This window comes from Oreochromis aureus, linkage group 16 (assembly GCF_013358895.1).
Source record: "Oreochromis aureus strain Israel breed Guangdong linkage group 16, ZZ_aureus, whole genome shotgun sequence".
Lineage (NCBI taxonomy): Eukaryota > Metazoa > Chordata > Actinopteri > Cichliformes > Cichlidae > Oreochromis > Oreochromis aureus.
The window spans coordinates 19,471,683-19,499,591 of NC_052957.1; the positions used below are offsets into that span (position 1 = coordinate 19,471,683).

General features: G+C 41.0%; 2 protein-coding genes across 3 annotated transcripts in view; both read right to left on the reverse strand.

Annotated features, from left to right (window-relative positions):
* Positions 1–26,801, reverse strand: LOC116335392 (nectin-4-like). The gene is made up of 7 exons (XM_039600362.1): positions 26,709–26,801; positions 26,466–26,658; positions 7,092–7,433; positions 6,677–6,979; positions 5,639–5,732; positions 576–730; positions 1–54 (listed from the first exon to the last, which is right to left on the reverse strand). The coding sequence occupies exons 1-7, from the start codon at positions 26,799–26,801 to the stop codon at positions 8–10; spliced, it is 1,227 nt and encodes a 408-aa protein (XP_039456296.1). The 3' UTR covers positions 1–7.
* LOC116335390 (nectin-4-like) overlaps positions 26,656–27,909 on the reverse strand; it is a 12,965-nt gene continuing 11,711 nt past the window's right edge. For both annotated transcript variants that reach the window (XM_039599996.1, XM_039599998.1), the window contains exon 7: positions 26,656–26,917. In XM_039599996.1, coding sequence (XP_039455930.1) covers positions 26,821–26,917 — 97 coding nt within the window. In that variant the 3' untranslated portion in view covers positions 26,656–26,820. The remainder of the gene's footprint in view (positions 26,918–27,909) is intronic.

Genomic DNA, 27,909 nt, shown 5'->3' on the forward strand with positions numbered 1-27,909 from the left:
ATGACATTCAGGAGAAGAAAACTGCAAATGAGGCCCAAGCAGCCGAGCATGTTCCTGCAAAGACACAGGGAGTGAGAATATAATGAGAATGAAATGATCTATTGTTCTCTCTCACTTTCCTGGCATTTAGTTTTATATTTCACATTAAGATGAATCTGACGGTATTCAAACACCACGCAACATCTGTACCAAAAACATTCAAAAATGTCCCTGTACTGACAAGTTCTGATGCACAAAAGTAAATGAAACAAACTTGATATGATCATGAAAAGAATCACAAGATAAGACATGTTCTGAGCTGCCATTGGTGGAACTGAGTTGAATATGATCATATACTGCACTGGGTAAGGCATCAGTTATCCATTAACTTGTTCTGTTTTGTGCTGACTTTAGGGTAAGGCAACCACTTCTTTAAACTAGCTGCTTACCAAAGAAATCTGTCTAGATGTTCAAGTTTCCTTTGACAGGAATAGACAAAAAAGAAAACACAATAACAACACACAAAAGCTCAGAAATCACAAAAAAATTTCAGAAGATTTGGACAAACTGCACAGCTAAATCCAAGCTGACCTCACCTGATGCCACATGCACATACAGCTGAGCGTGTTTTCTTCCATATGCATTAGATGCGTCACACTGATAGAGGCCATTTAGATCAGAGGTCCGACTCAGCAGTTGTAGCTTTGCACCCTCTACTTTGACAGCAGACTGCAGCAACGACTGGCCAGATCTGGAAAAACATGAATGAGGCTCAATGTGAAATGCACAGAGAGGGCAAAAAATGTGAGATGTGCCAAAAGTCCAATGAATTTCAATCAATTCAATTTTAATTGAAATACATTTTTTGTGAAGACATTCTTAGTTTTGGTAAAGTTTTCTACCACACTAGTCTAAGGAGCTTGGAAAGAAAAAGCATCTGGAAGGGATTTTAAAACTGGATTATAGATGACTTTGAACAGAAGTGGTGGCTCTGTTCATTGTGCACACAATGAACAGAGCCACCACTTCCGTCAAAGAAGGTCATTCACAGTTGACATAGATGGCTTCTTTCACTCCTATTTCAAACCATCTGTCTTCTCTGTCCAAAATGTGAACATTGGCATCCTCGAAAGAGTGACTGGGACAGCCAAGTCTGGTCCCATTGAGGTTGCTGTTCTATGTTGTGTTAAGCTTTTATGAAGTGGCTGTTTGGTCTCTTCAATGTAGAGGTCTGAGCATTCCTCGCTACACTGTACAGCATACACTACATTGTTAAGATTGTGTGTTTTATATTTAGGATGAACCAGTTTTTGTCTGTGTGTGGCTGCGTCTGAAGTACACTTGGAATCTATAATCCAGTTTTGAGATCCCTTCCCAGACGCCTTAACACCCATTCACATACTTGACCTCAGTAAATCACATGATAGGGTGGGGCTAGGCTTCACAATGGGTTCAATGATTATGACCCACACCCATTTTCACACCTTGGCTTGTGTGATTAGGTAGAGGATCAATAGGGGGTCCGTGACCCTCTTGGGGACGATCCCATAGGTCTTAAAATCTGGGACTCTCCACTAATTGCTCTTAGAACTGAAGAAGCTTCTCGGATAAGAGGTGAAACATCCTTCAAGCTCCTTAGACTATGATGACCTGGATGACTGAGAACTTTCACAGACATCTATCACACTACTTTGCTTGTATGAGTCCACTTGGTGTTCACGTCAGTCTGTAACTTAAAAAAAATGTCAAAATGTTTTGGGGGTTTTTTTTGTAACGATTGTTTTGAACTTCTGTGGATCATTGATGCTAAAACTCTTAAAAATAACTTAATGAAGTTGTCGAGGCACTTAAAGCAAAACTGTTTAAATGTATAAACACTGCATTTACCAGGAATTCCTCACATGTAATGGATAAGCAGTGAACTACAGAGAGAGAAGACAAGCACTGCTGAGTCACACTGGTGAATATGCATAATGAAATATTTAGTGTAAAAAGACTGTTTGTAATGTGAAAAAAAATATTTATGTCATTTGTAATGTTTGGACTTTAGTGTTATTGTTTTGAAAGAACAGATTGCAGATACAAGTGGAGGAAATGAAGGGTGGCTGGCCTCTCCCTTAGATACGGTAAGGACATCAGCCATTTGGTAGAGGTTCAGAGCAGTGCTGCTACTCCTCCACATCAAAAGGTGCCAGTTGAGGTGATTCAGGCATCTGACAAGGATGCCTCCAGGGTAAAGTGTTCCGGTTATGTCCCACTGGAAGGAGGCAATATTTGGAACACGCTGGAGAGATAATATCTCTCAGCTGGTCGGGAACGCCTTGGCATTCCCCTTGACAAGCTAGAGGGATGTTGCTGTGGTAAGGCAGGCTCAGCTTCTCTGCTTAGGCGGATGCCCCAGCAACACAGCCCCAGATAGGTGGAAGAAAATGGATGGATGGGTGTTTCATTTTATGAATCAGCATTTCATTTAACTATGTCCTTATGTTCAATATGAACTGTGCACACATCATGGAAATAACCTACCCTGAAAAACAGGCGAGTCTGTATCACACCTGACCAAATAGTTATATATTTAGTGCCCACTGTTTTATATCCATAAATAAGTCCCATTCGATCATGTCTGAGTGAAGGTGTTACCCTTATAGTTGGACGAGACATGACCGATTGGTTTTGATTTGAGAGTAATTAAATGAAACCATCTTTCAAAACTCTTTTTAGCTTTTGTCTGCTGAGCTAAACCAGCTTACACAACCCTCCAGGGTTCCTGGAGCACCAGGACAGTACAAAGTACTGCCCAAAGGGGTAATCCACAAACCAAGTTCAGTGCAGTCAGGCTTTCTTTGTATTAGCTGGTTTAACAAAACCTAAAACCCATGTTGGAGATCATGGTTACCATAATAGTGTTTATCTACTTTCTCTGTCTGCTGGGCTTTATGCTTCAGACTTCATGTGTCCTCACATAAATTTGGTCATGTGACTCTTCTTCAACAGGAAATGATCCCTACGTGTGCCACCTACTCCAATCAGCTGTTATCAGTTAATAAGGAAAAATCTCAAAAGAACATAAAATATAACACTAATATAACACTACTAGTTATGAGTTTGACATAAGTCGTCACAGTGATTTACCCAAAAAGACAGTTTCATGAAGTAGTTTACATTTTACACACAATTAACCTTCACTTGTGGCCTGTTTTTACCTAATTGTGTACAGGAAATCTACATATATATCTATATATACACACACAAATGGGGTCAATGGGGTGGTTGTGGCTCAAGAGTTGGCAGTTCATCTTGTAATCAGAAGGTTGCCAGTTCGAGCCCCGGCTCGGACAGTCTCGGTCGTTGTGTCCTTGGGCAAGACACTTCACCCGTTGCCTACTGGTGGTGCTCAGAGGGCCCGGTGGCGCCAGTGTCTGGCAGCCTCGCCTCTGTCAGTGCGCCCCAGGGCAGCTGTGGCTACAAAGTAGCTTACCATCACCAGTGTGTGAATGTGTGTGTGATTGGGTGAATGTAGTGTAAAGCGCTTTGTGGTCCTTGGGGACTAAGTAAAGTGCTATTCAAAAACAGGCCATTTACAAATGAGAAATGAATCATGAATTTTGGTCTTAAAATCACGATAGGGAAACTCCTGAACAAAATGCACTTGAAGTAAAAATGCAAAAACAATTTGAGTAAAACCTCGGGGGTGTTTCAAGCTTGACTAAATCTGTTCAGTCAAGCTAAAAAACATTACAGCCAGCATTACTGTCAGAGCCAGTAATGACTCTGACAGCCTGCAGTAATGACAGTTTTTGCCAGAGGGAATACAGTAAAATGTGAAACTGCTCACAGTAACTGCTAAAAACTAAACAGCTTAAATAAATACCTTAAATGTTTGTTTTGTTGATTGTTATCTGAAGAACCAACCATGACTTATTATAGCATCTACTTTAGCTGAACGTCCATCCATAATCCCTCAATAGAATAAAATAGCTGTTTATTGTCAGTGTACATATACAAATAAATTGTGGTTGCACCAGGCCAAATATAAATAGTAATACAGCAGGAATAATCAACAGATAAGAGAGAATATATACAATACAAAGGCACATACTATGTGGGGGATAGTGTTTGTTTACAGTCTAAATAGCCCTGGGGAAGAAGCTGTTTGTAAGTCTGGATGTTTGGAACCTGATTAACCTGAGGCGCCGTCCAGAGCGCCTGTGATGGACTTTGTTCTCCTGAGACAGGAGGATCTGGCAAAGGCCTCCATGGGTGGCAGAGGGCAACCAATGATTTTTCGGGTAGTGTTAATTCCCCCTTGTGCAGCCTACCACCCAGCCAGTAGGAGAGCACGCTCTCCACTGAGGAGAAATAGAAGACCAGCTATAGCTACTGGTTCAAAGTTATTCTTCCTCAGGATATGGAACAAGTGCAGCCACTGCTTGACCTTCTTTACCAGGGCAATGGTCTTGTGGGTCCACGTGAGGTTGGCAGAGATGTGGGTGCCGAGAAACCTGAAGTTGGAGACAGACTTGGATGGGGGCTGTCTGACTGATTGGGGCCAGGTGGTGATGGAACCTATGATCCAGGACCAGGTGGAAGGGGCATCTGAAGGTGATGATAAGATTATGGTGTTGACGCTAGAGCATCCTCACATAGTTCCTCCTGTTCTCTAGATGGCTTTGCGTTCTGTGAAGGGTGATGGTGATGGCATCCTCCGTGGACTGATTTGTGCTGTAAACTGGTGGGGGTCGAGAGAGGGAGGAAGGAGGTTTGTGATGTGCTGAGACACTATCCACTCGAAACACTTCATGACCACGAGACATGAGGGCTATGATTCTGCAGTCATTGAGGCTGTCTATTCCAGTCCTTTGGGGGATGGGAATGATGGTGGGGGCTTTCAGACAGGTGGAGCCAGTGCCGGGATATGTTCACAAAGTTATAAGTTAAATTGACACTGGTTGGCTGTATTGCACAAAACAATGAGAATTCAAATCCACGCAAGTCAAGAAAGCTCACAAACTGTCATATCCAGGTCACATTTATCTAATTTCACTAAAATTTGATGAGTAATTCTTGTGAACATATAAAAGTGCCCATAAAATGAGAGTTATGACCTTGACCCCAGTTTGAGTGAAGACCCATTATGTGATAATTTTGTGAATATTTCACTATATATATATGAGCAATATTCTAGGAGTAGAAACTGTTGTGAATTGTGGAAGTACAAACACATGGCAGATGCCTCGTCATAGCATAACTTCCATGTTCATGTATTTTTAGCTACAGCTAAGGAGGAATATCTGGAAGACAAAAAGAACAAATCTCAAAAACTTAGTAAAACATCTAAAAACAATAATACCCACAACTTCTCTACTTGTAGATGTATATATTTACCTTAAATTATTATTTTTTTCAGAACCTACAGTTTAACCACAGTCTGTTCCTAAAGCGTGCATGTTCAGGAAACACCCATCAGCTAAAGTTTAAATGTTGCCTTCTTTAATTTTCCAAAATTCACTCCCAACAACTTTATTATGTGTTATACTGTATATCACTAAATACAATACCTATTTTTGTTCCTCAGGGCTTTTCTAGAACAGGTTGCACAAGACAAACAAAAAGAAGTTAATTAAAGTTTCAGCTTAAATCATTATTCAAACTACTTTACCTGCTCCAGGTAAAGTTTGCGCTTGGGTTGGCTTCTGTCACACACTCAAATGAGTTCTCTGAAATTTCTCTAATGTTCACTTCTGTGGGAGAGACTGCAAAAACCGAAAGAGAACAGTGTTAATTCTGAAATGAGGAAATACTAATGGTGTCAAAGTAATATTTCACATTTGCCAGAATCCTATCATGTCACGCAAAACCATAAATTCTGGTTCCTTTTATTTAGTTTGAAGGAGTGATCCTATGCTACACATAGAAGGTTGCCAAAGACTCACTTACAATCACCTTGTCTGAAAAAAGGATATTAAATTTTGTGTTCTTCTCAAGGACTTCCACCAGAAACATAACACTGCACAAAACCAGACGAACCTGTGTTCAGTTTCAAAACAAGCCTCTATTAGTTTTGCTTCATCCTCTGCCATTCCTCATGTGTACTGGATGGATCTTATGACTGTGGAGATCGGTGAAAATAATGGACTCATTGTCAGGCTTGACAAACAAGTTTGACACAGACTTTGTCACATGGTGTTTTGTCATGCTGGAAGTAGTAGACCAGAAACAAAAAAATAGGTATGGCTATAAACAGACATCATCAGCAGCTTTACTTTGCAGGATAGTGGTGTGCCCCTAAAATCAAAAATGGTACCTCTCCTTCAAACCAACTGGATTGCTGAGCCATTTTCTGACTTTAGCTGCAGTAAATTCATTCTGACCTGAACATATACATGAAACTGAAAAATTATTAAATGATGAATATCGGTAAGTTGATACCTGAGCTCATATGAACAAAACTTATTTGAGGCAGCTGAGATATCTAGACAGTACAAATTGACTGGTAAAGAGTATTTGATACTGGCTTACGGGGCTTTTCCTGATTCAGTTCAACTTCTTTTCAACTTCTTTTTTTCAGTTCAATCTATGGCTGTGTATATCTATATATTGTTTAAAAATATACATTTTTATGGTCAAATTAAAAAAAATCTTTATTAAAAATGACAAAAAAGACAAATAATAAACTCTATTAACAGCTGATACTCACAGTAGACCTGTATGCTGAAGGGCAGGGTTTCTTCTTTAGACATTGCGTCACTGCTGATGACACACTGGACCTGGTGACCGTTAATCTCTCTCGTAGGAACACCAAACAGAGAGCTGACTGTGGTAGTTGTATCGTTGTCATACTGTGTGGAGTTTGTTGTCGTCCTCACTTTGTCTCTCAAAGCACCAGTGAGCCACCTCACCTCTGCAGGAGGCTTCGATCCAGCAGCCGTGCAGGTAGCAAATAAAACCTCTTCTTTGCCCAAAGTGGGAAGATTGTCCTTGATGTTTGTGAAAGGAGGCACTAGGAGAGTTACAGCACAGAAGTAGGTCAACATGCAAGCAGAATGGTAAAAGTAATTCTGTCTCTGCCTCACATACAAACACCCAGAATTTTGGGTATATTTTGTACATACCAATCACTATTAGAGGTATCTCAGTCTTCTGATTTCCACTGGGAAACAACGTGAAGATGCACGTGTAGCTGCCTTCATCCTTCAGAGTAACATCAGCTAACTGGAGAGTTCCATTTTTTTGATTAAAATTCCCGATATATTTAAATCGATCATCACCTCCATTGACAAACTGTGGTCCTTCTCTGGGTAAGATAGTTAGGAAATTGTCATTGTGAGGTTTTTCTCTCGTCCTCCTCTGCCAGGTAATCTGTGTCAGGTCATCATTGGTATCAATGACATGGCACGATAAAATAGCGGTACCTCCTTGAACCACTGTCACGCTTCCACCAATCACCTGAAGAGCTGGAAAGTGAAATACTATTAAAGATCAGGCCAAATAAAAGTAGAAACAAAAAAAGAGTCTCTAAGAAGACTAAACCAAATCTTTCTTTCTTTGTGTGCGCTTGATTTTTTCGCTAAATCTTGAACTTGTGTTTGGTAGTTCTTTTCAGACAAATACAGCATTTTCCTCCCATAATAAAAATTCTGCCTTCAACTAAAGCATAAATCCCTAGGACAGTGATAATGTTCTTACTATATTTATCGTAGCATGTATATATGCTTGTATGTATCCTTCCTGCTCCCTAACCAACAGGTCGACCTGAACAAAACTGCACAAGCACTGTGACACGGCCAGAAATTATTACCATCTATATGTTAAAAAAATCATTAAATCATTTGTTTTTCCATAAAGATTGTGTTTATTTCATAAATATTGTAACATTTCATGTTATATTCTCCGTGTGCATCTCCTTCATGTGTCACATCCAATGCTTATTAGTCATCTGTAACTTAACAGTGACAAAAATTTGTATACTTGATGCTATGACAGAGTGATGACTTTAAAAATGAACTGCAAGCATGACAAAACCTCCACAGGTTTGGTTTTTCTAATGTTTTAACCATTTTCTTGGGTGTTTAATCTACTCAAGATTAATATTACTTTTGTTTATTAAATGATCAAAATAACAAGATTATACACTGACATCTGTTAAGTAAGGTAACAACTCATGTCCTTAACCACATGTGAAACACTCAAGGTTATGTGCTCTAGTGGCCTGGGAAAATGACTCTGAAAACATACCCCACCTTAAATCTCCATGACAGAGGAATGTGAAAACAATAATCTGCAGCTTGATTCCCATGCTTTCAGTTTGAAGTCATAAGCAAATACACGTGCTCAAAACGATGTAAAACCAGCAGATCCTGGTTGCAGTTTGGATGGATAATCAAAAAGCTCAACAATTTAAAGTCTTTCAGTTAGTTACATAAAAACTCTGCCTTGTTGTATAGAAATTAAGGAACATGTGACCAGTCAAATGAAGGATTCATATCTTGGGGTCGCTGCTTGAATTCATCTTTCATTTATTCTTTTCATGATAAAATTTTATATACAGTGAACTTCAGTGAACAAGGCTCCACAACAACTCTCCTCACCGCGAAAGTTACTGTTGAACTGTACACTCATTAACAAAGAGCTACAATCCACAAGTAAAAAACAAAACAAAAAAAACAACAGTGTAAAAATACAAGTACAAGTTAGAATGTGTAAAATCTCAGTAGGTTTCATTTATTCATGAAACCTACTGCTCCCCGGGAGCATCTTCCTTGGGGGGCTCAACCCGGGGGTAGCGGTCATGGCCAATTAGGGGCTCTGTTGGCTCTTAGGTGACGGTTTCCTCGTGGCTGCGTGCAGCAGGGCTAGGGGAGGGTCTGTGCTGACGGACGTGGGTTACTGACCTGGTAGCCTGGCTGCCCCTGGGTGGGTCCGGGATGGGCGTGAGGTTCTGGGGGCGCTCCGTCTCTGGGCTGGGGCCCTGGCCAAGCCTCAGGGGCTTGGGTCCTGGTTGGTGTGTTGCCGGGGTTGTGGGCGGGTGGGTGTATGGGGGCCCAGTGGTGCCGCCTGTGCATCGAACCACCTGGGGGGCTCTTCAACTGGTGGGGGAGGTTGTCACATCCTGCAGGAGCTTTCCTCTCTTCAGGAATTCTCTCTGCAGGAGGGGGAGATACAGGAGAGGTGGAGGAAGATCTCAGCCTGGGCGTCTATTGTCTTGTGTAGTCTGGAAGATGAGTGGATGATGGGGTGGGTGCAGTTTTCTCTGTGGTGGGGTCAGGTGGACTGTCCCGGGCTCTGTGGGGCAGGCGGCGGCTGCTGCACTGGGCCCCGGTCCGGATGGGCCTGGGCCCCCTTTTCCTGGCGGGTTGCAGAGTATGGGGTGCCTACTGGGGTCAGCGGGGAGCTGGCCCCAGGGAGGGGTCACTGCCCTCCTTCCTTCCCTCCCCATCTCCAGCTGCCTCCCTCTTCCCGCTCCACCACAATCACCCACACATGCAGGGCCTTGGGGTAGGGGTGTGTCACCAGGGTGCAGAGGAGACACCCCCCTGTCCCCTTCTGGCTGCCTCTGCCTCAATTTTATCCCACAACCTAGACATTCACATTACTCACACTCTCATTACACATACATATAGGATCTTGGGGTGGGCACGCTACACGGATTCCAAATCACCATCAGGGTGTACAACCTCACCCCTGGCGTCGTTGCCCACCTCTCAATTTTAAATACACGTAGACATTGAGGGCTAGCAGGAGGGGCTATACGCTTACCTGCTGCTCTGGCAGGTAGCTCCATGCCCTCCTGGGTTTTAAATGCACCTTAGAACACACATACATCAACACTACATATGAGCGGGTGGAGGAGGTTTGAGTCTTCCTACACCCCCGTTCTCTGCGGCCTGCTGGAGCGGGGGGCTAGGAGGAGGAGTTGGCCGTCCGACTGGGGTCTGGAATGTGGGGCCTCCCTGCTGCTGCGGAGTCGGGCGGTCTGCTTCTCCCACCGCAGGGAAAGGGGGTAACACCACCTGGGTCTGGGCGCAGTTTCCCCTCCAGGGGCAAGGGTACCTAGACCCGGGCTTAGAGTACGCTTGGGGAGTGTGATTGTGTGTACAGTGTCTCTCTATGTCTGTCTCCACGTTGGGTGAGTGTTGAGTAATTGTATATGAGAGCATGAGGGTGGGAATAGATGTTTGTATCTGTGTGTGCCTGTTTGTCCGTGTCTATATGTCAGGTTGGGTATCAGACGCCACCTCTCTGGGGACATCTCAGGCCCTCCAAGGTTTGAGGCCCATCTCCCCCACCACTTCCCCTGCCGGTGGCAGACGCCCTCAGACATCGGTGCGTTGGTGGTTCTTTGTGTCCGGGGTGGCGCCCAGGTACCCACCGCTCACTCCTTGGCGGCTGCTTATCGGGCATGGAGCCTGGGGCTCGCTCGGGCCACGCCGGGGATGGGGTGCCCTTGGCCTCGGCCCGGGCTCGGTCACTCAGGCACAGCTGGCTGCCGGCGGAGCTCACGGGCACGTCACTGCAACCCCTTGGCTTCTGCTCTGCGGCTGCTGAGTGACCCCTCATCTGGGACTCTCCTCAGCTCTTTCTGGGATAGCGCGGCTGCCCCTCTGTTGGTCTTCCTTGGTCTCTTGTGTTCTGGGGCCTCTGGATGTCTGGAGTTTTGATCTCCTCCATACCTGCTTCATGCCCTGGAGGACGGGGCTATGGCCCCCACACCCTCTAGCAGATCATTACATGAAGGAACCTTTTAAAAACAAGCGTTCATGCTCACAGGTGTACACACGGGTGATCACACACACAAACTACACCCTTTTGGCTCCTACCTCAAAGCACACTGTGCGCTGTCGATCTCACGTGCTGCACAATAATGTTTAATATTTAGTATTTACTGTCATATTCCCATATATCATTGTGATCTTGTTTATTACTCTCGTTTTCTTCTGCTTGCTTTCTTTTTCTTTCTCAACAGGTGATCCAGGTGATCGATATATGTATTTTTGTCTGCTTATTCTGTTGGTTTTGTTTTTTGCCCTTTTCCCTGTCCCTCTTCTCAGGTTTTTTTCCTTTCCTCTTTCTTTCTCCCTTTCTTTCCACCAGTCAAGTCTGTCCCGTATTCAGCAAGTGAAAATAAAATAAACAATAAAGGTGAATCAAATGGACCATTACAGCAAGGCTGGGATGGTCCATTTGGTAAAAAAAAAAAAAAAATGAATATGTTGTATTCATGCTTTTATTTCTTCTCGTTTGAATTACTGTGATGGTCTTTTTACTTGCTTCAACTAATCAGCTTTGGATCGCGTTCAGAGTGTACAGAATACTGTGGCAAGACTTTACCTGGCACTAACAAGAGGTCACATACTACTCCAGTTAATACTCCAGGCTTCTCTTCAGTGGTTGCCAGTCCACTTTAGGTTTTATTTTTTTAATAATAATAATAATAATAATGATAATAATAATAATAATAATAACCTTTCGTGCTCTACACAGTGAAGCTCCCCAACATATCTCTGACCTGTTAAAACCTCATGCTTTAGACCTCAGATTTTCAGGTTAGAGGTTACTGTTGGTCCCACGTACTGGGTTCGTGTGGGGATTAGGCTTTTCAGGCAGTGGCACGAGGGTTGTGTAATTCTCTTCTGTTGTCTTTATCCTGTACAAACTCAACTGACTTTTTTAAAAAAGCAGCTGAAGACATTTCTATGCAAACAAGCTTTTAATTAATTTTTTCATTGTTTCATATTGTTATTTTATATATATTTCCAGTTTTATTGTGAAGTGCTTATGATTTTTACCTGTGAAAAGTGCTATATAAATAAATTCTACTTACTCACTTCCTATAAAGGGGGATGTCTTATGTTGAAAGAAGCTATACGGATTTAATTGTGGTGTAACAGAAACAAAGCTAAAGATTATTAGGAGAGAAATAAGGAGAAACTGGGAGAGTAAACAATGAGTTTAGTTTCAGCTGAAAAATGGCAACAAGCTCTTATGTTGGTTTGTGATTGTAGCGAGTGAAGCTGCTGAAATAAACAACAGAGGCTATGAGTTCAGGCTTAAGCTTTCTGTGGGTGGAAGCTACAGCCAGCATTAGTGAAACCTTCTTTGAAGTGGATATAACATTGCTGGACACCTATGGAAAAAAAGTAACATTTCTGGGGGTTTTTTGGTGCTTGTTGTTTTTTATTTTGTTTTGTTACTTTGTACAGCACTTTGGTCAACTTGTGTTGTTTTTTTAAATGCGCTTATAAATACACTGATTGATTGATTGATCGATCGATTGATCGAGAATGTAGCCTAATTTGTGATCAAGCTCTAATCTTCTGAAAATAAGTAATTGTGACGATGTCCAGAATAAATATGCAGGTTTATGTTTTCATCTGTTAAAGCCCAGGCAGTAGATGAGGCTTTAGGCAAGGAGGAAGAGGATGATGCTGGTCATGTCTCTCCTTTTACTTCTCACTCCTTTGGTAATTTGTGACATTTTGAAATATGAGACAGATTGGCAACCTGTCCAGGGTGTACCCCGCCTCTCGCCCTATGACAGCTGGGATATGCTCCAGCGCCCCCCGCGACCCTGAAAAGGATAAGCGGAAGCGAATGGATGGATGGATGGATGGATGGATGGATGGAGATGAAATATTGTGTATTTTCTTAGGCATATTGGAACAGTTAGCTATGGAATACTACACATGTACAGTTTATGAGCTAGAAGAGGACTCTGTTGAGAATTTTACGTTAACTATGAAGGATGATTTACAAGGCATGACATGTATGATATTATGATTGGGCTTTTGAGCGGCGCACACCTAAAGGTTTAAACCTAGAACCTAGAATTAAACCTCACAGGGCGCACATGTCAGGCACAAACACAGGTGAGCAAATCCATTGGTTAACCATTAGAAAGTCTACAAGTTGTCCAACCAAGAGGTCTCTTAAGACACAAAAGACAAGACATACAATAAACCTGACGACCAGAACCTTTCCAAATGTGGATAATATTTACCCCCACCGAAACTCCAAATGTACACAGATAAGTGCCCTTTTTTTTTATCAAAGACAGGACTGCTGCTTAATTACACTGTTAAAACTGCAGCTTATAATAAGCTAAAGCGTTACCTTCAGCTGGGTGCACAGTTAAAATACTCCGAATGTGAACTGACACTCAGGGATTTGGGTGATTTCCTCACCTCGGTGTACTGATGTCCAAACTGTTCAAAATGTCTGTGAGGACAATCATCAGTTCTGGGAGTCTGATTGTATTTTACATGTTTTTAAATGTAATGTCTAAGCTGATAAGGGGATCAGGCAAACACAGAAAAATTGAAGTTCTTTGCTCTTTTGTTGTGTTTATTTTGTTTGTTTGTTTGTTTTTGTTTGGGTTTTTTGTTTGTTTAAAACGCTTTCGTGCCATTGTGGAAACTGGTGATATGGGCTGATCACTCATTCAAATTCTTCTACTGTTGATTTTTTTTTTTTACTATTTTTTACTGATTTAACACATATTTCCTAAGGAAAACTAACGCCAGTTATAGTGTTTTAAGTGATTCTGCACTTTATTTATTTTATTTTTTGTATTTGGCAGGGGGTGCTGTGGTGCCTACCCTTGGCAACAGGGTGTGCCACTCCCAGCACTCCCTAACCCCAAAACGTTGATCCAAGCCTGCTCAGAACTACCTTCCACAAAAGCAGAAGTAATTAAAATAATAGCAATAAAAGATATCATACGTACCTTCTACTACATATGTGCACTGAAGCACCACCATCGGGAGCAGCAGACTGCTCATGGAGTCGCAATAACTTCCATCCACTGATCTTGTTAGAGTTAAAAGGATATTCACATAAACCAACTTTACGGAGAAACAAATCATTAGGCCAGTGGTTCCCAAACTTTTTTTGCCAGGCCCCCCTTTTTTACAAGAAAAATGTTCGCCCCCCCCCCGCACAAACACATCCTCCAAACACACACACCCATATTTTGTTTACAAACTCCATTGTGGTTTATTTCACACCTCAAACATTTAGTAAACAATTAAGCAAATACAAGTAAACGGCAATAAATTACAGGTAGTAATAAAATATACTACTAACTCTTTAACGCTACGTCCACACCTACACGGGTATTTTTGAAAACTCAGCTGTTTCTATGCGTTTGGGCTTTTCATCAACACGTAAACGGCGTTGCGATTCACCAAAACGCGAGATTATTTAAAACTCCTTTTTGCGTTTACGTGTGGACGAGGATTACAGAGTTCGTCACGCAACGTCAAAGGTATGTGCCTCTTTTCACGTCACGCTATGCGCCTGTTATGGCCTCTGGCCTCAGGTGGCCCCGCCTTCCTCTATGGAAATCAAAGTGTTCCAGGACTCATGGGGGATTGGCTGGCCCGGACCTATGCCCGCCCCAACTTCATGCAGATCAGAGTGTGCCACACCATTGGCTGCTGCAGGAGCCTTGAACACGACGGACCAATGACACGGCTGCCTGCATTTACCGGGGAATATAAAAGGCTGAGGATCCTGCATTTGTGGGGGACTTGTTGATTTGAACAGACTGTGCAGATTGTCCCTCCTGCCTTTGCACTGCTGCCCATTTGAGCCTTTGTTTTGGAGTAGCCACCTGTGAGATGTTTAGGTGATTGTCATTAGATGACTAGTGTTATATTAGTGTTATTTGAATACATGAGCTGTTTGTTATGTTCGTTTAAAGCCCCCTACTGCCTAGTGAGTTTCACTAACGGTTTTCAGTTGTGTTAATAAACCTTATGTTTTTCTTTTTATCTAAACCCCTGGTCTCTGGGCTCATTCATGTTACTAGTGATGGTAAATTTGATTCTTTTTACTGAATCGAGTTTTAGTGAGTCACTCACCAAAGTGAATCGGGTTTTTTGAGTCATTTGAGTCACTGAGTCAGTTGACCAGAGAGTGCAAAAAATGTACATTTTCACTCAAACTTAATTTATTTCTCTTTTAGTGTAAATCCTACTGCTAAGATGAGTGATTCTTAAAGAAAACAACTATTTTATATAGCAAAAAAGAACAAAAGAATTTCTAAAGGGAACATTTATTTTGTTTATTTTTATTTTATTAGTATTTTCCTTACATGTGTCAAATATATATTTTCTCATCTAAATGTCCACTGGCGCTGTGAGCCAGGGGGCGGTAGTGCGCCTTAACATTGGTTGCCAACCAAGAAGAAGAAGAAGTAGCTGCGAGCCAGGAGGGAGGGGGTGATTGAGTGAGTGATTCGCTCGCTCTATGATTCAGCACAGGAGGGAGGGGGTTAGTGAGTCCTGAGTGATTTGCTTACACTACGATTCAGCGCAGGAAGCGAGGGGGCGAGTAGCTCAAATGTGCTGTTAGCATGTTAGCAGAGCGATGCTACTGTGAACCAAGGAGCTATTTTCTTGATGTGAGCTTCTACTCAGGGTTTTTTCTTCCAGTTCAGAGCAGAAATGTTTTTGTTAAGATACTGGATGTTGTGTTTTTCTTCACAATTTGAATTATAAGCTAGATATATTTCTACTAATGAAAATAGTTTGCTAACAGCAACAGGGATGAGTCAGTGAGTCAGTTGCGCTTGTGAATCATGATTCATGAGTCAGTAAAGTGATTCTCGAGTATTGAACGATTCGTTCATGATTCGCGCATCACTACATGTTACGTCCACTGTCGCCTAGCAGAGCCGGGTCGTAACAGCGCCACGTTATTGTTTACATGAGATGAATTGCAGAATGGCAGATAGTCAGATTAACAGTAACAGTATTTTGTCTCTATCTTCAGGTTTTACACGCTTACATATACACACGCAGTTACTGTCCCTCCATTTAGAAAGGCAGAGGCGTCACGGTGTAATTATTTTACGTGTAGTTGTTTTTTTTTCCTGTGTAATAATATTCAACATTGCTATCAATACATTTTTCATTTAATGTCTCTCTGTGCAAAATGGGTTTAAACACATAAACAGCTGCGGGATACTGTTTGTCCGTGATTTGAACAGGGGGAACAAATTACGGCAGGATCAGCCTGATATTATTTGTATCCCGCTGTAACTTTACTGCATAAAGAGCTAACATGTCCAAAATGTCAGGAGTAGTTAGTTATTACAAGAAGTGTTTGTGAACTAAAAATCAAGAATGTGGGATACTGTTTGTCCGTGATTTGGAGAGCCCAGCGCGTGCTCCCGACGCAGGGAAACTAATTTTGCAGGGGAGACCTACCTTGGCACTTGTGCAGGTGAAGCCAAAGGGAAGATATGCTTCACCATATTTTCCTGTCTTTGGCTTGGAAGGAAGTTGGTTTGGAAACATATTTGGCGATGCTTCATCTCCTGCTTTGCGTTTGTGTGGGAGCCCCATCAAAAACCTGTCCACAGTGTCCAAGCGCTCTTTTTTTTTTTTTTTTTCTTTTCATACCGCGCCCCTCCTGCAATGGCTCTGCGCCCCCCCTAGGGGGCGGGCCCCACACTTTGGGAACCTCTGCATTAGGCAATGATTTTCTGTTGCAGAAGTGCGGTTTTTGATACGGGCGACACGGGTGGTTGCCCGGGGCGGTATCGTGGTGGGGGCGGCATCACGGGCATCGGGAAAAAAAATGCTCGTACTCATTCTGCCCCTACGTCATGCCAGCGCATAGTGGGAATGGCATAGGCACCGATCGGTTTTCTATCGCCCATTTCCTGGGAGTAAGGGCGCCCTCCGTTTGCGAGGTGCGACTGCTGCTTGCACAGGGAGGAGAGGGCTGGAGCAGCATCTAATAACCAACTCGCAAAATAAAAGAAAGTAAAAACAAACCAACAAACACAAAAACACCAGACATCATGATACAGACTTATAATTTGCACCGATGTTTTTTCGAAATTCTATGCGCGAAAAGTGAGCGCGAGAGCCCTCGGTGCGCCTGCTCGCTGCTGAAGTCAAAGAAAACTTTATTGTCATCTCCGCTACATACAGTAGGCTACAGAGACGAGCCGACGAGGCTCCGGTTACAGCAGTGCAAGTAAACAAACAATAAATAGTAACAAAATAAATATACAATGTAGGACTAGGGGTAAAGGGATCGACAACAATTTAAAATTTATAATTTACAGTTTGATGATTTAAAGATGATTTTTCGTTTTTATGGGCCATGACCTTTTGTTTGTTTGTTTGTTTGTTTTGTAACAGTATAAGCAATTAAAGGCGGTGGATTGGCTAATTGGTCATGATCGACTCTGGGCTGGACCAATTACAGCCGATGAGGTTGAACTTTAAAGTTCCGTATTGAGGTGAAAAGGAACGCGATTTGTCCCGTACTTCAGCTAGAATGAAACTTATCTACTTATCTTAGCTACTTCAATCATGAAACTTATCAATGATCAGCTGATCGGCTTTTCAGTCGCAAGTCCCGTTTCTCTTGTTTGTTTATCGCATTGATGTTGATATTTCCGGTAAGCACTGTTTAAAATACCAGAATAGGGAGGATAGTGTAGGTTTAAGTTTATTAGATTGATACTTATTTACCAACAAGATAGTGCACATCACTTTCACAACAGCATTTGTTTTTATTCAAAGGGTTTATGGTTTTTCCTATAATTCCTGGTGGGTCGGACTCCAGGGCTGGACTGGGACAAAAAATCGGCCCGGGCATTTTGACTAGAGACCGGCCCACCAGGATAGAGATTGAAAATGTGACGTCATTCAGGGGTAAAACCGCAAAGGATTCTGGGAACTTGAGGCAAGAGGTACTAGCGCACGCAGGCTTTCAATTGAACTCAGTTACACAGCGATAAAAAGAAACCCAAAAAATGGCAAGAAGCTGTTGTATTATTAACTGCAATAGCCGGTCGCATGACAGCCACGGGAAGCCGACGGGTAAAGAGATCGGGTTTTTTTTATCGGATTATGTCGTTGAAGAGAAATTTTTTAAGCCATGTTTCAAGTAAGAGCCAACGGATGGTCTAGATATACCAAATATAACGTCTCAGAACACTCCAGCTCACATGTTAGTCTGCTCCAAGCATTCCCACAAAGGTCAGTGTTTTGTAGTACTTAATACGTCATTTTTCTTAACATAATTGGTGATATAGGTTACAAGCAAGTCTGGCGCTGAACAGAAATTGTCACGCTATGCTTCTTTATTTATTGTATATAATATTGCGTTTCGCTTCTGTTATTACCAGGGTACATTGACAAAAACATATACTTTTATTCACAGGATAAAACAGTTGTTTTGTATCACTAATTGTCCAGTGCGATTACAACATACAATATTATTGTCACCAGAAATTATTTCCACTACTAATTAATTACCGTTGAGCTCAAAGGTTATATTAATAAACGGTTAACGATTGTGTATTTATGAAGACGATTTGTGAGACTGGTAAACTTACCTTTGTTTGTACATGGTCTTTCGTTCTACACGGTGCATTTCAAGGTCCTGTACCCATCCGTCGGTAAACTGTACCCGGGCTTGTTGCAGTGACCTGAAGTTACTAAAACTTCATGAGTGTATGCACTCACCCAAGATCCATATAATTATAAATCTGAGCGTGGTGAAAGTTGGGCAGCACGCTAACGTCTTTTGTCCACTTTGTGTGCTCGTAAGGGTCTGACCCTCTCACTCCTTTGATTTTTCCTCGTATCTTTTCTTTGCCTTTTCGTCGAGTCTGTCTTTGTATGGTCCGGCATTGTTCTCCTTAGTTTTGTACATTCCTTTTTTGTGCGGCAAAGAAAAACCAAGAAGGTATTGGAACCGGAGAATGAACGTTTTGCGGTGCTGCAAATGCTTGCATTTGATGCGGTATTTGGATTGTTTTGCCACGAGTTCCTGGCATGCAATGCGCGAAAGTCACGTCATCTGTCAATCGCTATAGGAAAAACCATAAAGCCTTTGCATGAAAACAACTGCTTTGATGTACACTGCCTTGTTGGTATATATGTATCAATCTAATAAACTTAAACCTACACCATCCTCCCTATTCTGGATTTTAAACAGTACATAGCGGAAACAAAAAGACTGCTTGGTCGAGTTAACCTCCTGAACTATCTACAACACATGGTAGAAACCTTAAATTAAGACCAAGAACACTAGAGGTGAGACATGATCATTAATTAATATTAAAATTAATAAATGACAGATTTAGTGATATTTTCATAAACACCTCCTTTCCTTTTTTGTTCTCCATTTTCTTTAGTTCGTCTATAAGATTGCTGAACAAGGGGAGGGTGCATTCGGCCTCCTCGGCTGTAATTGGTCCAGCCCAGAGTCGATCATGACCAATTGGCCAATCCAACACCTTTCATTATATATACCCTTCCTAAAAAAAAATAAAAAAAATAAAAAAATCCATCGGCCCATAAAAACAAAAAATCGCCAGCGGCCCACCGGGCAAATGCCCGGTATGCCCGATGGCCAGTCCAGCTATGTCGGACTCTAGTCAAAATGCCTGGGTTGATTTTTTTGCCCTGGCAGGGCTCATGTTACAATGAAACAACAATAAATTTCCACAAGATCCACTGCAGGTTAATTTTAAGTTGAGTCAGTTCCAAGTGCTGCAATCTCTTCACTGCACCTGTTTATGAGCACATTTTGTTAGCTATTTTCTGTCGGAAAACGCACTTCTGACCGCAGCCTCATAAAGGTACCACATTTCCTGTTCCTGCACAGCCTTTTGGGGCCATATTTACACAATCGTGAAAAAAAAAAGAAAGAAAGCAAAGCAAAACAAAACAAAAACCCAAAACGTGCACTATCATTAAATAGCGCTCATAGTCGTGGTTAGTTTAAGAGTGATTTATAAAAGATATGCTTCCATCTAAACTAATATTAATATCGAGTGCAAAAAATAAGACCTAATTTTTTGCGTTGTTTGCCAATTAACATCAAATTGCTTGTGTAAGTATATCTGCAATAAACCAGCCAATATAAGCTCTCTTTTTGAAGTTTTCTTTAGTAGAAAGTGAAAAACATAACCTTTTTATTTTTCAGTTAGAGGTTTATTAGAGACATTGATATTTCTCCTGTACTTAATAGCAGAAATGTGGCTTTTTAGTGTACATAATGAACAAGTGAATAAGGCAGAAAATAGGGGTTTTGATGGAAAATTGGTCTTGAAGCACACATAGATAGGAAGTGCAATTTTATTATGGTGGAAACAAGAGAGCCAAAATAAAAGTGAAATCATCACAACGTACTATTTTCTACTAACTTATGATTGTTGTATTCAGTCATATTTATTCATAACTTTACACTGCAGTAGTCAGTGTTTGTAAAGCACCTCTCACATATAAGTGTTTTTGTGAGGGGTGCACTGTGTGATTAAGGGTGATATATATATACACACACACACACACAGAGAAAGGGAAGTACAGAGATAGGAAGTGCAATTTTATTATGGTGGAAGCAAGAGAGCCAAAATAAAAGTGAAATCATTACAATGTTTTTCAAACATGAAGCATAATTTTGGTCTTCTTTTGCTGTTGTGCTGTTGGTTCAGTGAATTTTGGTCACAGAGTGTCGAAACCTGGAATTTGGGAATCTATGAGACGTCAGCTTTAAGCACCTGATGGTACTTAAAGCTGACTTGGGCCAGTGTGGGTCGAATGAGTCATTACAACACCAAATAATTTGTTCCAGTTTGTCTTAATCTGTTTTATAGGTTGCATCAAAAGATGCATTGTGTTGCAGGCACTCAGCAGTGGCACTAAATTATTCTTACTTGCAGTAATACCACTATTTTCTATGGGCATGATGTCATATCCTGTGTTTGTGTGTGTGTGTGTGTGTGTGTGTGTGTGTGTGTGTGTGTGTGTATATATCTCACCCTTTAATCACACTCACAGTGCACCCTTCACGAAAACACTTATATGTGAGAGTTGCTAGTCAATTAATCACTGACTACTGCAGTTTAAAGCTATGAATAAATATGACTGAATACAACAATCATAAGTTAGTAGAAAATAGTTAGTAGAATTAGAGCACAAAGAATAGAGCAGAGTTTCCATGACTGAGTAGAACACAGAAAAGTTTATCAGTCATCTGTTATCTGTGTGGCGGATGCTTAAGAAATAAAAATAACCATGTACAACTCACTAAAAGCAGTTTCTCTTCTAGAGTGTCCCACTGTTTGATCACTGACACTGACGTGGAATTTGATTTCATATGAAATAATAATTTTTATTATTCTTTTTCATTTGGAAAGGAAAAAACAAACTCTGAAAGAGCAAACACTGCAATCCTATGACAGGAAACATATTCAGTCATGGGTCTGCATAGTAGTACATTGCAGTTCAATTAGTAGCACTAAATTGCCCATAGCTGTGAATTAAGATTCATTATAATGATACCAAAAAACCCATTGGACCCATTTCAACCATACATACATTGCACAAATATCACATTGCACAAATATCACATTGGGAAGACAGGTCAGAGAGAAATCGCATGGTTAGAAAAACGAAATTAACAACATCTGGGGACAAGAGGAGAAAAAAGAACTTTACTCAGACTGAGCTTCTATAGGAGAGCAGTTAGAGAACAGAAAAAAAGGGTGATTGTATGTCTGTGTCTGTGTACATGTGTATTTGTACATGTGTGTCCTGTGTCCAACTCGAGAGACAGAGTGTCCTTACACCTACAGGGAGTGCAGAATTATTAGGCAAGTTGTATTTTTGAGGAATAATTTTATTATTGAACAACAACCATGTTCTCAATGAACCCAAAAACTCATTAATATCAAAGCTGAATGTTTTTGGAAGTAGTTTTTAGTTTGTTTTTAGTTTTAGCTATTTTAGGGGATATCTGTGTGTGCAGGTGACTATTACTGTGCATAATTATTAGGCAACAACAAAAACAAATATATACCCATTTCAATTATTTATTTTTACCAGTGAAACCAATATAACATCTCCACATTCACAAATGTACATTTCTGACATTCAAAAACAAAACAAAAACAAATCAGCGACCAATATAGCCACCTTTCTTTGCAAGGACACTCAAAAGCCTGCCATCCATGGATTCTGTCAGTGTTTTGATCTGTTCACCATCAACATTGCGTGCAGCAGCAACCACAGCCTCCCAGACACTGTTCAGAGAGGTGTACTGTTTTCCCTCCTTGTAAATCTCACATTTGATGATGGACCACAGGTTCTCAATGGGGTTCAGATCAGGTGAACAAGGAGGCCATGTCATTAGTTTTTCTTCTTTTATACCCTTTCTTGCCAGCCACGCTGTGGAGTACTTGGACGCGTGTGATGGAGCATTGTCCTGCATGAAAATCATGTTTTTCTTGAAGGATGCAGACTTCTTCCTGTACCACTGCTTGAAGAAGGTGTCTTCCAGAAACTGGCAGTAAGACTGGGAGTTGAGCTTGACTCCATCCTCAACCCGAAAAGGCCCCACAAGCTCATCTTTGATGATACCAGCCCAAACCAGTACTCCACCCCACTTCTTGCGACCCTGTTGACTATTTTGAATGAAACGCTCGATTGTTCGATGATCACGCTTCAGAAGCTTTGCAATTTTAGGACTGCTGCATCCCTCTGCAAGATATCTCACTATTTTTGACTTTTCTGAGCCTGTCAAGTCCTTCTTTTGACCCATTTTGCCAAAGGAAAGGAAGTTGCCTAATAATTATGCACACCTGATATAGGGTGTTGATGTCATTAGACCACACCCCTTCTCATTACAGAGATGCACATCACCTAATATGCTTAATTGGTAGTAGGCTTTCGAGCCTATACAGCTTGGAGTAAGACAACATGCATGAAGAGGATGATGTGGACAAAATACTCATTTGCCTAATAATTCTGCACTCCCTGTAATACCTATTCCTGTTTAAGGCATTTTCTTATCGTTGCCTGTCCAACACACCTGTTGTCACTTTCATTTCATATCCCTGAAGTTTCACAGATTTTGTGTTATAATTTGACAACAAGTGTTCCCCAATTTCTCTGAGCTGTGCACTCTTATCACATTTTGGACAGTGGCAATAAAAACTAGAGGCATCATTCTGTTTCTGTCTTTACTGTAATGATGAAACAATTTCCATGACAGTGAAGTAAAACCACTCAAGTTGTTTCTCAATTTATCTCTGTGCCTTGTGCATGCCGTGAGTGCTTTAAATAGTCCGCCTGTGACTCACAGCTTACCCACACTTTTTAAAAGCTGCATGGTGGCATCAGTCAGTGTACTCGTTTGACCTATTTACTCACTCTCTTTACTCCTATTTACTCATATCTCTTTATAAAATAAAAAACTGTTTAAAGCAGTAATTACACAAAAGAAGACAAAAAATGAACAGCTGATACCCACAGTAGATCTGTGAAGGTCAGGGTTTTGTCTTTAGACAGAAAGTCACCCCTGATTACACACTGGACACAATGACTGTTAAATGCTCATGTAGCTAGGCCAAAAAGAGAGCTGATTGTGGTGGTTGTAGCGTTGCCATACTGGGTACTCACTCTGTTTGCCAAAGTACCAGTGACCCACCTCACATCTCCTGCAGGTTTTAAATGTGTCCTTGATCCAATAAAGCTGATTCAAATTGCTAAATGACCTCCACAACATGTCTTCAAGTTTTCAGGGGCCTGGTAGTGAACTAATCATTTGATTCAGCTGTGTTGACCAGTGTTGGGCAAGTTACTATAAGTAATTAGTTATAGTTACTAGTTACTTCTTAAAAAAGTAACTGAGTTACAAGATTCTAAAAGTAATTAATTACTTGAAAAGTAACTATTGCGTTACTTAAAAAAAAAAAACATGTTCAACCCTCTGGCATCCAGGTTATAATTGGCCATTTTTTACTACTTTTGACGTTTCCGTCTACATTTCACCTTTAAAAACTATTTACTTTGCCTTGTTTGGTATCATTCTTTTCAGCGCAACCTCACATGCCTGAATTTACAGTTGTGTTTTCATTTTAGCATACTGTATTAACACAACTGATCTAAATTCAGACAGAAAACATAAAATCCAAGTAGAAAAAGTTAAAAAAAAGTTTACTGTAACAACTACAAACGTGTTTATTGAATCATATTTCATATTTCATAACTTTAAATACAATTGTCAATTTTACAATCCTATTCACAAGTTTTGCAAACAACAAAGTTATTTGCAGCCTTTTACCTTTTTTTAAAATAACAATTTCAAACTATTTACAGAACAGTCAGCTGTTCTGCATTAAATAAGATTCCACACAAATTATTTGTGCCACTCCCCAAAAACAATTTCTGGCGAGTATAAAGGAGAACATCAGAGCCTGATACCTGCAGGTCTGACAGCAGCAGGTGTATCACTCATTCTGTTTTTTACCTGGAGAAAACAGTCGCCTCATTGTTCTGACACACTACACACTAGCTACACAAGACAACACAATAACTACACACTCCAAACACGCCAAACGTCACAAATCTCTCACATCTCAAAACTCGCTCTCTCTCTTTTTCTGCTGTCTTTCTTTCTCTCTCTTTCTCTCTCTCTCGCGCAGTAACTCCTAAAACTTCCCCTCTTCCTAAACAGCCAAATGTCATGTTGCGTTGTCATTTTTGATTGATCGACATGGTACATTTTTCCACCAACACGAACGGGCTGTTTTTTGTTTGGTCATACGCAGCGAGTGCTCGCTAGCGCTGTCCTTAGACATTAAACATGACGAAACTATTCAGGTAAAACAGGCGTATATATTGTTTGTCACGATTCTGGTTTTACGTGGCTTATCAACACAATCAACACAAAACTGTTATATATCACCTTGTTGCTTTGTCATCTTAAAGTGGTCATGTGATTGGCTTACCACGACTACTTTATTCTTCCTCAGTCAAACAGCAGCACTCATGCAAATGTTTTGCCCCCTTAGCTCCAGGTGTTGTGCTAGATAGTGATCGTGATTACCATCATGGGAGCGCGCGCAGCTGCCTAAAGATGTAGCGCTCAGATTACTTACAGCTACTTCCGTGCTACTGATATAAGCTGCGGTAACCTGAACACAGCTTCAACCGTCTATTTGTTGAAAAATAGTAACGCGACTGCGCCGCATTTTCTTGTTAGTAAGGGAAACGGCGTTGTAACAATAGGATTGGTAATTAGTTAGATTAGTTGTTACTGAAAGAAGTAATGGCGTTACTTGTAAGGCTGTTACTTGAAACGCTGTTATTCCCACCACTGGCGTTGACCCAGGGTAAGATCGGAAACCTGCAGGACACTAGCGCTCGAGGCCTGGAGTTGCCTAGGTAAAGATGTGTGTGCATCTGCCGTCATCCTTCAGGCAGTTCAATTTTTGCCTTTAAAATTATCAGCTGCACTGCATTTTCTGGTTAGTAATTGTAACACCGTTGTAACCAGTGTTGGTCAAGTTACTTGAAAAAAGTAATCAGTAACTAATTACTGATTACTTCCCTCCAAAAGTAATCCCGTTACTTTACTGTTTACTTATTTTCAAAAGTAATAATTACTTAGTTACTTTTTAAAAAACACGATTTACAACCTGAATAGGTGATAAAGCGATAGATCTTTCTGCCCAATTCTACTTTTTCTGCATCATCATACAAAATGTAATCAAATGGAAAAGTCTCTTTTTAAAACTTATTTTATTAGTTTTAATCTTTTAACTTTATGCATCAAGCAAAAATGTAATTATATGCAAAATTCTCTGACTGGAAGAAATTTGTTTAACTTTAAAGCTATTTTCTGCACATTCCAGCACATAAGATAAAATATTTTTTTTGTTTACACTCACTCTTTCAAATAGATGCAAGTAAAACACAGAAAATAAATAAAATCAAAGACTAGCGGTCCTGTTGCTCTATTTTCACCTGTAAAGCAGGAGTGGGTTAGGCGGAGGTTTACCCTGGTGCAGGTGTGCCGCAGCGGTCAGTGGAAGAATCCGCGGGTTTCTCTGTGAATTTCACATTACGTCGTAGCGCTTTTCGGTGCTTGCTTGGAAGTTTAGGGGTTTTTCGCTGTAAAAGAAGTTTTCTTCCACGCACAACGGACACTAATGTTTTTGTCACTTTTTATGGAATCAAACTCAAAATAAGGTCAGTACTTCCACGCTTTAAACGCTGCACGCTCATGCTCTCTCCCGCACTCAATAAATTATCCATTGTTGATCTGCACACAGCTGTTGTCACGAATGTTGCACTCGCTTACGTCATTGTCATGAGACACTCTCTCAAAAAAATCACGGTTTTAGTAGTGGAGTAGCGCAGCGTGCTTACGGGAAAGTAACGGTAATCTAATTACCGTTTTTGCAATAGTAATCCCTTACTTTACTCGTTACTTGAAAAAAGTACAAGTACAAGTAACGCGTTACTGCCCATCTCTGGTTGTAACAATAGCAATAGTAATTTGTTAGATTACTAATTACTGAAAACAAATAATGCTAATATTCCCATCACTAGTGATGCCATTGATATCAATAACATGACATGGCAGGATCGTGTTACCTACTTGAAATATTGACACACTGCCACCACCACTGCACTTATACCTGTCATCATTTGGTCTGTGATCACCTTCTGCTCTTCTGGGGGACAGCGTGGCAATATGTTGTCCTTGATCACCGGCAGCACTGCTGGTTGACAGTGATTCATGTCTTCTATCATCTTCTGGTCCATGATATTCATGTGTTCTCCTAGATGGCCTGTGATCATCATGTGCACTCCTGGGAGATAGTGGGACATGCTGTCTGTCATCATGTTCCCGTGATCACACTGCTCTCCTGGGGGAGGGTGAGACATTATGTGGTCCTTGATCACCTCCAGCACTGCTAGTCGACAGTGATCCATGTCTTCTGTCATCTTATGGTCCATGATCATCATCTGTTCTCCTGGATAGTCCATCATCATCATGTGCACTTCTGGAAGATGGTCAAACATCATGTGGTCCGGGATCATCTACTGCACTGCTAGCTCTCAGTGGATCACTGTCTGGTGTGTTGTCATCATCTGGTGTGTTTTCTGGTCTCCTAAGAAAACAGTAGGACATGCTCCCTGTTATTATTTGTGGTTAAAAAACAAACAAACAAACAACCAAACAAAACCCAAAGATGCACATGAGAAAGTACATGTGGGAAACTGTTCTAACATCAGAGGAAACACTGTCAGTACATCTCAACATTTTCAAGTGTTGAGATGCTGACTGTTTGTGTCACCTTCAAGTGGACTTTTAGTGCTTTTAACAGAGTGTGCATGTGGGAATTTTCGTTTATTTTGTTGATCTACTGTTGAACTTTGTTAGATATTATCTTTACACCTTGTTGGGCGTATTCTTTTTCATTTTTGCGCCCTGGCCAGGAGTGTTTGATTTCTACTGTTTGTTTTAAAAAAACATTTTTATTGTAATTTATTTTTTGCATTTTTAAAAGCGGTCTCTGCTGTTTGATTGGCTGACCCCACACTGCCCTCCACCCAGTCTTTTGCCTTCTCCCTTGGTCTGCAGTATCGTCAACAAGCAGGGAAGGACAGACACTAATGTAAAAACAAGAGTTTTCTTTTTATGGCTTAAGGACATCTGGAACTCAAGAATACTTAGGAAACAAACCAAGTTCAGAATCTTGGAGGATGACAAAGGTTACTATTAGTAAAACACAGACTTTCATCAACAGCTTCCCAAGGAAATCTTGAAGATTTACTGGCCAAACAAGATCCACATTCATAACCTGTTGGAAAAACTCAAGGCAAGTACCAGAGGAAAAGATATAAAGAAGATAATGGAAATAGATAGGATATGCACTGAGGAAACCAGGCAACAACCTCACCAGACAAGCTCTGAAACTCAGAGGGGAAGAGACAAAGAGGCAGGCCAAAGAATATATGGTAAAGAGACCTCAAAAAGAATACATTTGCCATCAGATTGAGAAAATGGCTCAAGACTGGCTCATCAAAGGTCCATACTCCAGAGAAGGGTTAAGTAATATATGTGCTTTCTCTCTGATTAATTTCTTTTTTGTTTTACAGC

Excerpts from the sequence above, each read along its gene's own strand:
- LOC116335392 (XM_039600362.1), bottom strand. The coding sequence starts at position 26,801 with ATGATGATGATGGACTATCCAGGAGAACAGATGATGATCATGGACCAT. Across the intron at positions 26,659-26,708 it reads GTCGACTAGCAGTGCTGGAG|TCACGGGAACATGATGACAG; the intron begins GTGATCAAGGAC and ends AGAGCAGTGTGA. Across the intron at positions 55-575 it reads GTATGTGCATGTGGCATCAG|GAACATGCTCGGCTGCTTGG; the intron begins GTGAGGTCAGCT and ends GTGTCTTTGCAG.